Source organism: Rhincodon typus, chromosome 9 (assembly GCF_021869965.1).
Source record: "Rhincodon typus isolate 14 chromosome 9, sRhiTyp1.1, whole genome shotgun sequence".
NCBI classification, from domain to species: Eukaryota; Metazoa; Chordata; class Chondrichthyes; order Orectolobiformes; family Rhincodontidae; genus Rhincodon; species Rhincodon typus.
Window position 1 is genome coordinate 24,001,088 of NC_063340.1, and position 13,498 is coordinate 24,014,585.

Genomic DNA, 13,498 nt, shown 5'->3' on the forward strand with positions numbered 1-13,498 from the left:
GTCAGCTTTCCTGCTCCTCTGATGCTGCCTGGCCTGCTGTGTTCATCCAGCTCTACACCTTGTTATCATAGGATTAAGGATGCTCAGTTTGGTGGAATGGTGGAACCAATGTTCCACATGCATCAGTTGTTCACTCAAGAATTAGAGTAAAATGTCTAAATTTGCAGATGGCATTGAGTTGTAAATAGTAAATTCTGATGAAGAATATGTCAAATTACAGGAAGAGATTAATAAACATGTTGACAAATTACTTCCAATATACGTAAGGATGAGATAATGCATTTTAGTGAGACAAATAAATAGGCCACAAACCACTTGAATATTAAAACCTGAATATGTCAGAGGATCCAAGAGAGATAGGGTGTGGATGTACAAATCATTAAAAGTGGTGATGCATATTTATAAAGCTTTTGAAGACTAAGCTCAATAGAGTGATTTATTTCTAGAAGGATAGAATTGAAAAATAGTGGAGTTATGTTCAGCTTGTATTGAACTTTGTTTGGACTACACTTAGAGCACTGTGAACAGTGCTGCTCTCCATTTTATTAAAAGGATACAGAGGAGCCGGAGAAAATGCACAGAAGATTCAGAATGATGATACCTTATTATGAAAGGATGAATAGACATGACAATTCTTTCTCTAAAAAGGCTGAACAGTGACCTAATAGAGGTTGTAATGACAATGATAAAGTTTGATAGGGTAAATACGGAGAAAATATGACTTGTGAGGAAAACCAAAAAGACAGGTCATAAAGATTATAAGCAAAATGCTGTAGAAATTGGAGCAAACTGTTGGAAGTACTCAACATCTCAGGCAATAGCTGTAGAAAGAGAAACTGGTAGGTTTTCAGGTCTATAACTTTTCATTGGAACTGGAAAACATTAGAGATGTAACAAATATTTTTAAAATGTACAGGCATGGGAAGGGAGAGGCTGGAAGTGAAAGATTTGTGACATCATGATATGAGGAATAGAAATGAGCCATAATTTTTAAAAATTCATTAATGGGATGAGGGTACCGCTGGCTAGGCAGCATTTATTGCCCATCCCAAATAGCCCAGAGGGCAGTTAAAAGTCAACCACATTTTTGTGGGTCTGGAGTCACACGAAGGCCAGACCAGGTGAGGATGGCAGTTTCCTTCCCTAAAGGACATTAGTGAACCAGATGGGTTTTTCCGACAATTGACAATGGATTCATAGTCATCATTAGATTCTTAATTCCAGATTTTTTAAATTGAATTTAAATCCACCATTTGCCATGGCAGGATTCAAACCCAGGTCCCCAGAATGTTATCTGGGTCTCTGGATTAACAGCCTAATGATAATTCCAATAGGCCGTTGCCTCCCCTTGTTGAAGTTGATTTTGAGTTTGGAAGACTGTAAAGTACCTAAAATGTTTCTTGAACTTCTGTTGAGCTTAATTAAGATAGTATAGGGACCAGAGTTGAAGTGGGACAGAAAAATTGAATGACTAGGATCTCAGTGTCACACATGGCTGCTGAACAGAGGTGTTCAGCAACATGATCACCTAACCTGGGTTTATTCTTCCCAGTGTACAGCCGACTGCAGCACGAGTAGTGAATGTAGTATACTAATTTGAAAGAAGCACAAACAATTTCTCCACATATGTGTAAAATAATGCAGCAGCTGTACAGTTTTGCCATGTAGCAACTCAGTACAGAATTACTATAGTCAAGAATGACGACAAACACTGTTCACGTCAGGCATGGACTTGATGGGCCAAATAACTCCTTTTGTGCTCAGATGATTCTATGGCCCAGATTTTTACCTCAGCAAGGAAATTCAAGAGTCAGGTCTTGTGTATTGTGTTAGGTGTCAGATGTGGTGTTTTCAGAGGCTGAATAGCCCACATTTTTTATATTCCAACAAAACCACACCCCTTTAAACACTACCTGTAGTTTCATCCCTTTGTCGCAGTGAGAATCAGTCCACTCTATAATACAATCAGACAGGCACTGTATTATGCAGTTGAAAGGTTTCCAAGAACTTTGGATAGATGTCTTCCAAGGCAGAATTTGGAGATTTTGTTTACCAGCAATGGCATTTCATGATTGCACAAAAGAGATGGTTCTCAATATTTTACTGCAGATTTGTATAACTCTGCTCCTTTGCTGCATAACAGTAGTGCAATGTGCTATTTGACATTTTTATTACAGAGGAGTGCATGTTCTGCAGTGGCGAGAATTACCGTGGTAAAATTTCCCAAACAGAGGATGGTGTTACATGTCAGCATTGGAATTCACAAACACCGCACCTTCATGGATATACCCCAACCACGTAAGTAAGAGAATGAAGTAATAATCCACTATCTGCAATTCACCCTCTTGTTTTTGATTACCTGGTATTGTGATTTGGAGTAAAACCCCTTACCTCAGTTTGAACAAAGCACGTAGATATTTGTTGAATATGAAACCTGGGCCTTATAATTAATTAAACTTTAATCATTTGTGTTTTGATCCCATTATAGACTGCTAATATTTGAAGGGAAATCTGGATACCTAATTTTAATTCATGGAACCTCATCATGAGATTCCACATTTATAAATAAAAAACAAATTTATTGTATATAAAACTCTTAATCAAATCAACGACAATAAACTTGATGCTTTAAAATCAGTTCTACTTTCTAATTCCACTTTACAAGATCTTTAAGGTTTGTTCACTTTTCCTGGACCCACACAAAAGTATATCACCATTCTGCATAAATCACTGATCTCTTCAGTTGTTTAGATATTCCAGAAAGTATAAGATTTCATCAGTTTTTAAAAAAAATAGTTTTTGGCTAAGTTTTTTCTTAACAAACCACATGACTTTAGATTCCATGGTTTCAGCATGGGCAGCCCCATGATCCTGCGCACTGGTTTAAAATATTAGCAAACACCTTTGGCTTTCAATAGTCAGCCACTATTGTTGCAAACAACAACCAAGCTTATTATTTCTAGAATCCCCTCTATGAAAAGATTAACTGAATTATTGAGAGGCTTACTGTAGGTTTCTCCCTCTAGTTTCCAGCTCAACAAATCTCCCAGTTATTGTTCTCCTTTCCAATTTTGTCTCATAAGGAATACCATTAGATCTTACATTTCCTATACTTCAGCAGTGGATCTAGCTTTATGTCTCAACTTTCAAGGACAGGGTTCCATGTGGTAGATTAGTTGGTGAGGTTAGCCCATCATGTAGAATCCAGGGGGAAGTAGCCAATCAGATACAAAATTGGCTTGAAGGTAGAAGACAGCGGGTGGTGGTGGAGGGCTGTTTTTCTGACTGGAGGCATGTGACCAGCTGTGTACCACAAGGATCGGTATTGCATCCATGGCTTTTCATCATTTATATAAATGATTTGGATATGAAACTAGGAGGTATGGTTAGTAAGATTGCCAATGACACCAAAATTGGTGGCATAGAGGACAGTGAGGAAGGTTTTTTAGATCACAAAGGGATCTTGATCAGATGGGCCAATGGCTGAGGAGTGGCAGATGGAGTTTAATTTAGATAAATGCAAAGTGTTGCATTTTGGTAAGGCAAATCAGGACAGGACTTATACAGTTAATGGTAGAGCCCTGGAGAGTGTTGCTGAACAAAGAGAACTTGGGGTGCAGGTGCATAGTTCCTTGAAAGTGGAGTTGCAGGTAGACAGGGTGGTGAAGAAAACATTTGGTACAATTGCCTTCATTAGTCAGTACATTGAGTGTAGGAGTGGGAGACCATGTTGCAGCTATACAGGACATTGGTTAGGCCACTTGTGGAATACTGCATTCAGTCTGGTCTTCTTGCTACAGGAAAAGTGTTGTTAAACTTGAAAGGGCTCAGAAAAGGTTAACAAGGATGTTGCCAAGATTGGAGGGTTTGAGCTACAGGAAGAGATTGAATAGACTGGGGCTATTTTCGCTGGAGCATCAGAGGCTGAGGGGTAACATTATAGAGGTTTATAAAATCATGAGGGGCATGGATAGGGTGAGTAGGCAAGGTCTTTATCCCAAGTTAGAAGAGTCCAAAACCAGAGGGCATAGGTTTAAGGTGGGAGGGGAAAGATTTAAAAGAGACCTGAGGGGCAATCTTTTCACGCAGAGGGTAGTGCATGTATGGAATGAGCTGCCAGAGGAAGTGGTGGATACAATTACAACATTTAAAAGGCATTTGGATGAGTACATGAATAGGAAGGGTTTAGAGGGATATGGGCCAAATGCTGGCAAATGGGACTAGATCAGTTTAGGATATCTGGCCAGCATGGATGAGTTGGACCAAAGAGTTTGTTTTCATGCTATATAACTGTATGGCACTATAACCTACAAGCTACATAAGACTATATTATAAACAAAATAGCAGGATTCCACTGAGTCCCTCTAGTCCCACTACATCATTGGTCACAACTTAAATTTAAATGTTTATCCATGTTATCAATATTACCAATTATACATTTTTCAATATTAGGTTTAGGATGTTTTAATGACAATCTGTAGCTCAGGTTGCGGTTGGAGTTGTTGGTTGATTCGCTGAGCTGACTGGTTTTCATGCAAACCATGAAACCATGAAAACCAGTCAGCTCAGCAAACCAACCAATAACTCCATAGGTTTAGAATTTTAAAATAATCCATCAATCGGGCTATCTGTAATAAACAACGAGATTTTTGATTGACTGTGTAAAGAAGATCCATTCGTCAAAGAAATAAAGTTTGAAATATGTTTGAAAATTTGAAATATGGATATACATACACAAGAAAACTTATTTCTTCTGCTGAGATTCACTTAAAAAAACACTTGGCCAGCAATTGATCATTCTGAAGGCAAAAGATTAAGGAGTGGAATATTCAGATACGTCTGTCTGGCATTCTGGCACACGTGGAAGGGCTACTAACATGTAAAGTTGTCTCTGGGATCTACGATTATGTAGTTGTTCAGAAAATATTATGACAAACTCTCTCAAATGTTTTTCCCAAAAGCACTTTGATCAGTGTTCCAGGTATCATGCCAGACACATAAGAGCTTTTCTCAGAAATAACAGACTTTGAGCTGGGAAGCTTCTGTTGTTCAGCATGCTGGATGTCAACTCCCACAGCATGAAAAACTTTATTTAAACATTAACTAACTCTGTGATAGTCATAAAACCCACAAAGGGACTTCCAGCAAACAAGTCCAGAAATTAACTGAAACCATGTGATTTCCACGATATGCCTTGTTAAAAAAATGTTCCAATGTGTAAAGTGACCTTTAAAAACAAACAAAAACAGAAGCTGCTGGAAAAGCTCAGCAGTTCTGGCAGCATCTGTGAAGAGAAATCAGAGTTAACATTTTGGGTCCGGTGACTCTTCCTCAGAACACAATTTCCCACAATCCTTCAAAACTGAAGTCCTCATAAAAATTTCAAGTATGAAGCTGTCTTAACAACCCAAAACTAAGTCTTGTAATTGCTTTTCCAAAAATTAATAAGCTCTGCCTGTTGACTGTGCCCTAAGTCAATTCAAAAAACAGGTTCAAATCTCACCACACTAATTGATGAGATTTAAAGTTAATTAATAAATCAGGAATAAAAATCTAGTCTCAGTAAGGGGACCATGAAACTATCATTGACTGTCATTTAAAAAAATAGGCAGCTAGTTCACAAATTCCCTTTTAGAGAAGCAAAGTTGCTGTTTTTTTTTACCTCGTCTGGCCTAAAGGTGATTCTGGACACACAATAACTTTTAACTGGCTTCTGAAGTGGCCTAGCAGTTCAATGCAATAATAAGGAATAGGCAACAAATGTTGACCTTGTCAGTGAAGTCCACATTCCGTATAAAGACCATATTGTTAAAAAAAAGGGTCTAGGCCCGAAACGTCAGCTTTCCTGCTCCTCTGATGCTGCGTGGCCTGCTGTGTTCATCCACCTCTACACCTTGTTATCTCAGATTCTCCAGCATCTGCAGTTCCTACTATCTCTGCTTAATAAAAGATTTGCCAGAGTTGACCTGGATATCAGAGTGCAAGCAAAGAGTGAAGATGACAGCAGGAATGAGAGAGAGGTGTAATGATCCCAGATTTTTTCTGCATCTGTATCGCCTACAACTCAAAATGGGACCACAGTAAAAGTTGAGGGTGGGTTTGTTGAGGGGATGGTGGGAGGTGATTTCCTTGACTGTTCACTGACTCAACTCAAACCAGCTCCATTCCCAATAACTGCATAAATCTAATTTATTATAGTTTACTTTTAAAGAGTTTTCATCACATTTACATTTTAAGACTGTAAATTTAAAAAAAAGTAAATTTGTGACAATTTGCAATCAACATGCAGGAACTGCTAACCAAAAAATTCAAGTAGAAAAGCAAATTTCACTTTAAATAGTCGATGTAACAAAATATTAATTATACATGACCACAAGCACTTGCATCATGCCACCAGAAATATGGCACTATGTATAATCTACGGTCTTTCCAAATTGACTGTCAATATGTAGGATCTGTCACTTTCTCACTCGATCAGTTCAGCCTCAATTCACATTCACCAGCAGCTGCATTCCATCCAAGATCCATGAATACAGATATCACCAACAAGGCTCACATCGATGAACTCACTTCCACTAACGTTACATCAGACCTGACAGCATGGCTTTCAGAATTCCTTTTCAACTGACCAAACAACAATTCTCAATTTGCAATCTGGTCCTGTGATGCAAAGTCTCAGTTCATTTGCATATCTAAGGTATTCACAACATTTTTAGGATTCAGTTGCTTTTAGCTTGGATTGATTACTCTATCCTGCTACAGCTCTTTTTTGAAACTGCATCTATGTAGAGTCATGGTGTCATACAGCACAGAAACAGGCCCTTCGGTCCAACTCGTTCATGCCGACTAAGTTTCCTAAACTGAAGTAGTCCCATTTGCCTGTATTTGGTCCCTATCCCTCTAAACCTTGCCTATTCATGTACCTGTCCAAATGTCTTTTAAATGTTGCAATTGTACTGGCCTCTACCATTTCATCTGGCAGCTTATTCCTCTGTGATAATCTCCTCCTTCTTACATCTCTACTTTGTGCTTGCCAGCCAAATGAAATCTGGTCTTACCTTCCTTCTGTTGGCACTGCTTCTAGGTTATGGATAGATCAGACTTTTTATTATTCCAAGAAAAATGAAATGGAGCCCCTTAGAATTGATCCAAGCACTTAGAAATCCTTTTTAAAATGTTATTAAAAAAATTTGAGATTCCACAGACATTTTAAAGATTTTTTTTCCTCTCTGCACTGCTTCAGAGTTAAAGCTCATCACAATATCCATTCTTGGAAATCAGGAATACTTATTCAATTAATTCTTAATGGTCAGAAATCCTATTGTGTGAGAACTTTGCTCAAAGTATAGCTGCAGTTGCTAACTAGTCGATCCTGTGTATAATAAATAATGCTGGACATTATTTTACAATGTCTTTGTTAATACTGATGCAAGACTATGCTCTAAAATTCTTATTGATGCATTTAAATACCTCCATCTCTGTTTTTACATTACCTCATGCAGCCTTACAACTTCCAACCATTTCTGGCCCTTGCACAAATCAGATTTTAACATTTCCTTGGCAGCCATACGTTCAACCACTTAGCTCTGGAATTCCCATTCCACCTCTATCCTTTCTGATCTTCCTAAGACATTCTGTAAAACTTACCACTCTGACCAGACATTTGGTCACATGTCCTTATAATGCCTGTCATTGTGACATGACATCAATTCTTTTCTGATAATGGTCCTGTGAACATTTTGGGACATTTTGCTGTGTAAAAGGCCTTGTATAAATTCCAAGTTGTAGTTATTCCTGTGCAGTATTTTAAAATTGATGCATTTCTGTAAACAGCAATTTTCTGAGCACACTAAATAAACCTCAAAGACACATCACTATTCAATAACAAGTCTTCCTCACTGGAAGTAAAAGTAAGGACCTTCAGTTTTCCAGATAAATATCTCAAGGAGAACTACTGTCGGAATCCTGATGGAGAACCCAGGCCGTGGTGTTTTACAACTGACACCCAAAAGCGATGGGCGTTCTGCAACGTTCCACGTTGTGGTAAGTTTCTCAGTTTCTTCACGTGTCCTTAAGGATCTGGCTTCAAAGGTAAGTTAGCATACTGCTGTTTCACTTTTAGGGCCTGGTTATTTGATCTGAACCAGTCTAATGGGTGAAAGTTTCCTACTATTGACTTCTACTGTTCTACATTTACTGTAACATTGAAGGAAGTGCTAGATTAGTGAAGGCGCTCTTTGTCAGATGAGATGTCAAACCTTGGCCCTCTCAGGTGAACATAAAAGATTCTATGGTAGTACTTTAAAGAGTCCACAATAGTTCAAGGCGAGTACTCTGCACCAAAAAGACTATGGGCACATCACGTGGTTAAAACTTCCAGTTTTCCAAACTGAATTGCTTCTCTTCTGTTCTGAAACCATGTGCTTGTAAATAACAAAGCCAATGATTCCTCTTTGTTTTTCCTTCAGACACTACCTGATCTTCAATTCCATTAATTTTCTTTTTTGTTACTACTGATATGATACCCTCAAAGAAATGATAATCAAGTGCCTGATACACTTTTTTTAGTGTGATGCATTGACAATCAAATCAGGCCAATGAAGATTTCTAAATTGTGTCGTGTAAAATCCTGCTTATCCTACTTGATGCCATCACTGTAGCTGAGTGCCTCAAGACTTCCTTGAAATAAACCCAGGTTCAGATTAACATTAGGAAAAGTGAAATGATCGCTAAGACTTCGAAGTCAACAATGGGTATTATCTTTTCACTGCTGAGGATAAAATCTGGGAAATTAATATATAAAAGGAATTTTCTGTGGAATTTCCCAGTTTTGTTTGTCCAAGTTGTATTACTCACCATTTTTGCACTAACACCCTATCATTTGTTACACAGTTAGGGAAAATTAGATATGAGAAAGATAGAAATCAAAGTAGAGAATGAAAGAAAGAACCATTGTACCTTGCCTTTCTTGTCCTACAAGTGTCCCAAAGCACTGCAGAGGTAATGAACTGCACTTTTGGTTGAGACACTATTTACACAGGCAAAAATATCAGATATTTTGCATGCAGCAAGACTATAAAAGATCACAGTGAGGTGAATGTGCAGTTAATCTGTTTTGCTGGTGGTGTTTGAAAAACTAACAGAGTAGTGAGGTTTACCATTATTTCTGAAATAAAAGGCACACCTAACAGTGCAACACTGTCACTACTGCACTTTGTATCAGCCTGGACACAATATAACCACATCGAGGATCCTTTATCTGCCTGACTTTCAATCACATCTTCCTATTTTCGGTTGTCCACCAGTTGACCATGAATTTCTGTTTAACCCTATGATTTCCTCCTGGAACAAAGTGTCCAAATGACTCCCCACTGCAACGCTCCCCTCTACCTTTCACCAATTATCACCCCAAATGAGCCACAATATCTGCAGTTCACACATCTGAACTGCAGCTCTCAGCTATGGACACTTAGTGTAGATATGGTTGTAAGGTACAACAATGCTTCTCACAGTCTTTCAGATGTTGCAATTACATCACTCCATCTGCCTTACCATTTCAATCAAAATTGACTCATTTATTTAATTAGTTAATTAATTTTAGTTGAAATGGTTATTTTAGTTTTAGATATTTTCTAATCAACCTATTCAGCAATGTTACTACACACCTTTTGAGCACCTGAGATTTGAACCCGGACTCTGGGATACTACCACAGCACCACCAGAGCCTCTTAATTTTAGTTTTATTAATTAATTGCTTTATCTAGTTTAAGTTACAAATTTAGTAATTTAAGAAATGCAGTAGCAAGCTAGTTTCCTAGCTTAGAGATAAATAAAAAACATACATCAGCTCTAATGCAGGCAGGACAAAACATTCATAGAGTCATAGAACTGTACAGCATAGAAACAGACTCTTTGAATCGTAGAACCCCCACAGTGTGGAAACAGGCCCTTCAGCCTAACAAGTCCACACCAACCCTCTAAAGAGTCCCCCACCTCCTCCCTGTAACCCCACATTTCCTTATGGCTAACACACTTAATCTACACATTCTTGAACACTATGGGCAATTTAACATGTCCAATCCACCTAGCCTGCACATCTTTGGACTGTGGAGGGAACCAGAGCACCCGGCAGAAACCCACACAGACACAGGGAGAATGTGCAAACTCCACACAGACAGTCACCCAAGGGTGGAATCAAACCGTGTCCCTGGCGCTGTGAAGCAGCAGTGCTAACCACTGAGCCACCGTGTTTGGTCCAACTCATCCATGCCAACCAGCTATCCTAAATTAATCTAATACCATTTGCCAGTATTTGGCCCATATATCTCTAAACCCTTCCTATTCACGTCCCAATCCATTTGCCTTTTAAATGTTGTAATTGTACCAGCCTCCACCACTTCCTCTGGCAGCTTATTCCATATACACAACACCCTCTGCATGAAAAAGTTGCCCTTTAGGTCTCTTCTAAATCGCTCCCTCTCACCTTAAACCTATGCATTCTGGTTTTAGATTCCCCTGCCCTGGGAAAAAGGCCTTGACTATCCATGCCTGTCATGATTTTATGAACTTCTATAAGGTCACCCCTCAACCTACGATGCTGCAGGGAAAATAGCCCCAGCCTATTCAGCTTCTCCCTCGAACCCTCCAACCCTGGCAATATCCTTGTAAATCTTTTCTGAACACTTTCAAGTTTCACAACATCCTTCCTATAGCAGGGTGGCCAGAATTTAATGCAGTATTCTTAACGTCCTGTGCAGCTACAACATGACCTCCCAACTCTTAAACTCAATGCACTGACCAATAAAGGCAAGCATTCCAAATGCCTTCTTCACTGTCTTGTATACCTGTTATATACCTTGTTATATACAAATTATCTTCAAATTGAGTGACTTGCTAGGGTTATTTCAGAGGGCAGTTAAGAGTCAACCTCATTGCTATGGGTTGGAGTCACATGTAGACCAGACCAGACCAGGATAGCAGATTTCCTTCATTAAAGGTCATTAGTGAATTGGGTTGGTTTTTGTAACTGTTGACAATGGTTACATTGTCATCAATACAAATGAACTGCACAATACCTGGACATTGAGCTTCTTAAGTGTTAATATAGTTGTGCTCATTTTGAGCAGCAGGAGGTTTTGCATTATACACATGACCTGTGTGCCTTGTGGATCTGGGAAAGGCTTTAGTTGGTGAGGTAAGTGACCTATTACGGATTATCCTTCCTTGGATCTACTATTGTAAGCATGATGTTGTTAAGATGCTTGTTGGTGGTGACCTTGCCTCTCCATTCTCAAGATCTTGATGATAGAGAAATCAACAATGCTGATGCCACGCAGGTCATAGTGAGATAGCTGAGATTTCTCTTGTTTCAGCTGCTCATTACTTAGCACTTCTATGGCACAAATATCTTCTTGTCAGCTGAAGTCCAGCACGTAAGCCAATGTGCACTGTGTCATTACCAGAGGAGTTGTGTATGGAGTGAACATTGAGAAACCATCAGCAAACTACCCCAGTCCTGAACTTAGAATGGAGGATATGTCATTGCTGCAATTAGCTAGGTTGAGTCCAGTTCCTGAGGGCCCTCCTGTAGTAATATCCTGGGGCTGTGACACTCTGACTGTGACGATCAGAAACATTTTATTTTGTGTCAGGTATGACTCTCATCCTTAAATGGCATATGGAAGAATCATAGAATCCCAACAGTATGGAAAGAGGCCCATCAAGTCTGCAGCAACCCTCCAAAGAGATTTTACAAGTTATAACCCAGTACAACTCAGTTCTGTTCCCACTCTACTTCAGAAAACTGGAAACAAGTTTATCCATGGTACTTCCATGTTGCACAAACACAAACACAACTACGCAACCCCTTCAGTATAAATATTACAATTGTTTTCCTCTATCTGTTGAAGGCGCAGACCCTCCTGATATTGAAGTGGACACAGAGTGTTACACAGGCACAGGCCAGAGGTATCGTGGAGCCATGACAACCACTATTTCTGGTAAAATCTGTCAAAGATGGGATGTTCAGGTTCCGCACATGCACTCAAGAACTCCTGAGAACTATCCCTGCAAGTAAGTAGATGTTAGTAGCCATCGCTTAATGTACTTTTCACCATTATCCCTGTTGAGGGGACTAGACTCAAATCACTTGCGTGGGTCATCTGAGTGGGGTTGTTGATTTGTTCCAAGTATGGAACCATGGCAATTTCAAAAAGTCTCAGACCCTCCATACTTCTATGTATGCTGATCATGAGATGGAACTAGTCCCAAACTGAAAGCAATGTAATATTTCTTTTTGATGAACAACAAAATTGATTTTTTTTTAAGAGGACTAGAAGGTAATTACTGCAGGAATCCAGAAAATGAAAAGGAGCCCTGGTGTTACACCACTGATCCAGGTACAAGATGGGAATATTGCCAAGTACAAAAGTGTGGCCATTTACCTCCAGGTGAGAAGTTCATGGTTCCTAGACAGTGATCTGCTTCATTTTATTGAACCCCATGTTAAGCCTTCACTAAACAGTTAGCTGCTTTGCCCATTTCTGTATATAATTATTACCAGAAATCTGTTCACCATGTTTCGAGACTCTTTTCTCCAAGTGGTACCCTGTTTCTGGTTTTCATGTTTTTGTTTGCGCAGACCGCTGACCTTTATTTTGCTATTAACACCTAATCTGGGCATGTGTTTTTATTTCTTTTGCACTACATTAACACTCTCTTTACCTTTTGTTCCATTATGTCTTCAGTATTTAATCATCCTTAACAATCATCGATCCTCACGTTTCTTCTACCTGACAATCTCAACTTTCTCAACAGCTTAAACACAAGCACATTTTTCCTTATTTAACCCCCTTAAGTTGTACCCCTTACTCCTAGACTTCCAAACAGGAGAAACATTTTATTTGATCCACCCTTGTCTATCCTTTAAAGTATTTTTTAGGTTTCAATGAGATACAGGTCCAGTTTGCCAAATCTGTCTTCATAGACAGCCCTGCCATTCCCAGGATCAAGTCTGGTGAACCTTTGTTGCACTCCCTCTCTGGCAATAATATCCTTACTGAGATATGGAGACCAAAACTGCGCACAGTCTAAGTGCTGTCTAAACAAGCTTCTATGCAATAGTTCAAGACCTCAATACTCCTGCACTCAAATCTGCTTTCATTATCTATCCTAATAGCTTGCTGCATGTGCAGATTAGTCTTCAATGATTTACTGACAGGAACACCTTTGTACATTTACACTTTCTAACTTAAAGACTTTTGAACAGGTGCATGAATAGGAAAATTTTAGAGGGATACGGGCTGAACGCAGACAAATGGGACTGGTTTAGTTTAGGAAACTTGGTTGGCACGGACAAGTTGGACTGAAGGGTCTATTTCCATGCTGTATGACCCTATGACCATTAAAGAAACCCACTGCACATCTAGTTCTCCTACCAAACTGGACAGTTTGCTGCATTGCTCTATAGTGTCCATGGATGTGCAGGGTAGGTAGATGA

General features: G+C 39.1%; 1 protein-coding gene across 1 annotated transcript in view; it reads left to right on the forward strand.

The window, feature by feature from the left end:
- Positions 1-13,498, forward strand: part of LOC109911701 (plasminogen-like) — an 80,462-nt gene that overhangs the window by 17,433 nt on the left and 49,531 nt on the right. The window contains exons 3-6 of the mRNA XM_048600948.1: positions 2,178-2,298; positions 7,925-8,043; positions 11,910-12,072; positions 12,328-12,449. Of these exons, the coding sequence (XP_048456905.1) occupies positions 2,178-2,298; positions 7,925-8,043; positions 11,910-12,072; positions 12,328-12,449 (525 nt within the window). The remainder of the gene's footprint in view (positions 1-2,177; positions 2,299-7,924; positions 8,044-11,909; positions 12,073-12,327; positions 12,450-13,498) is intronic.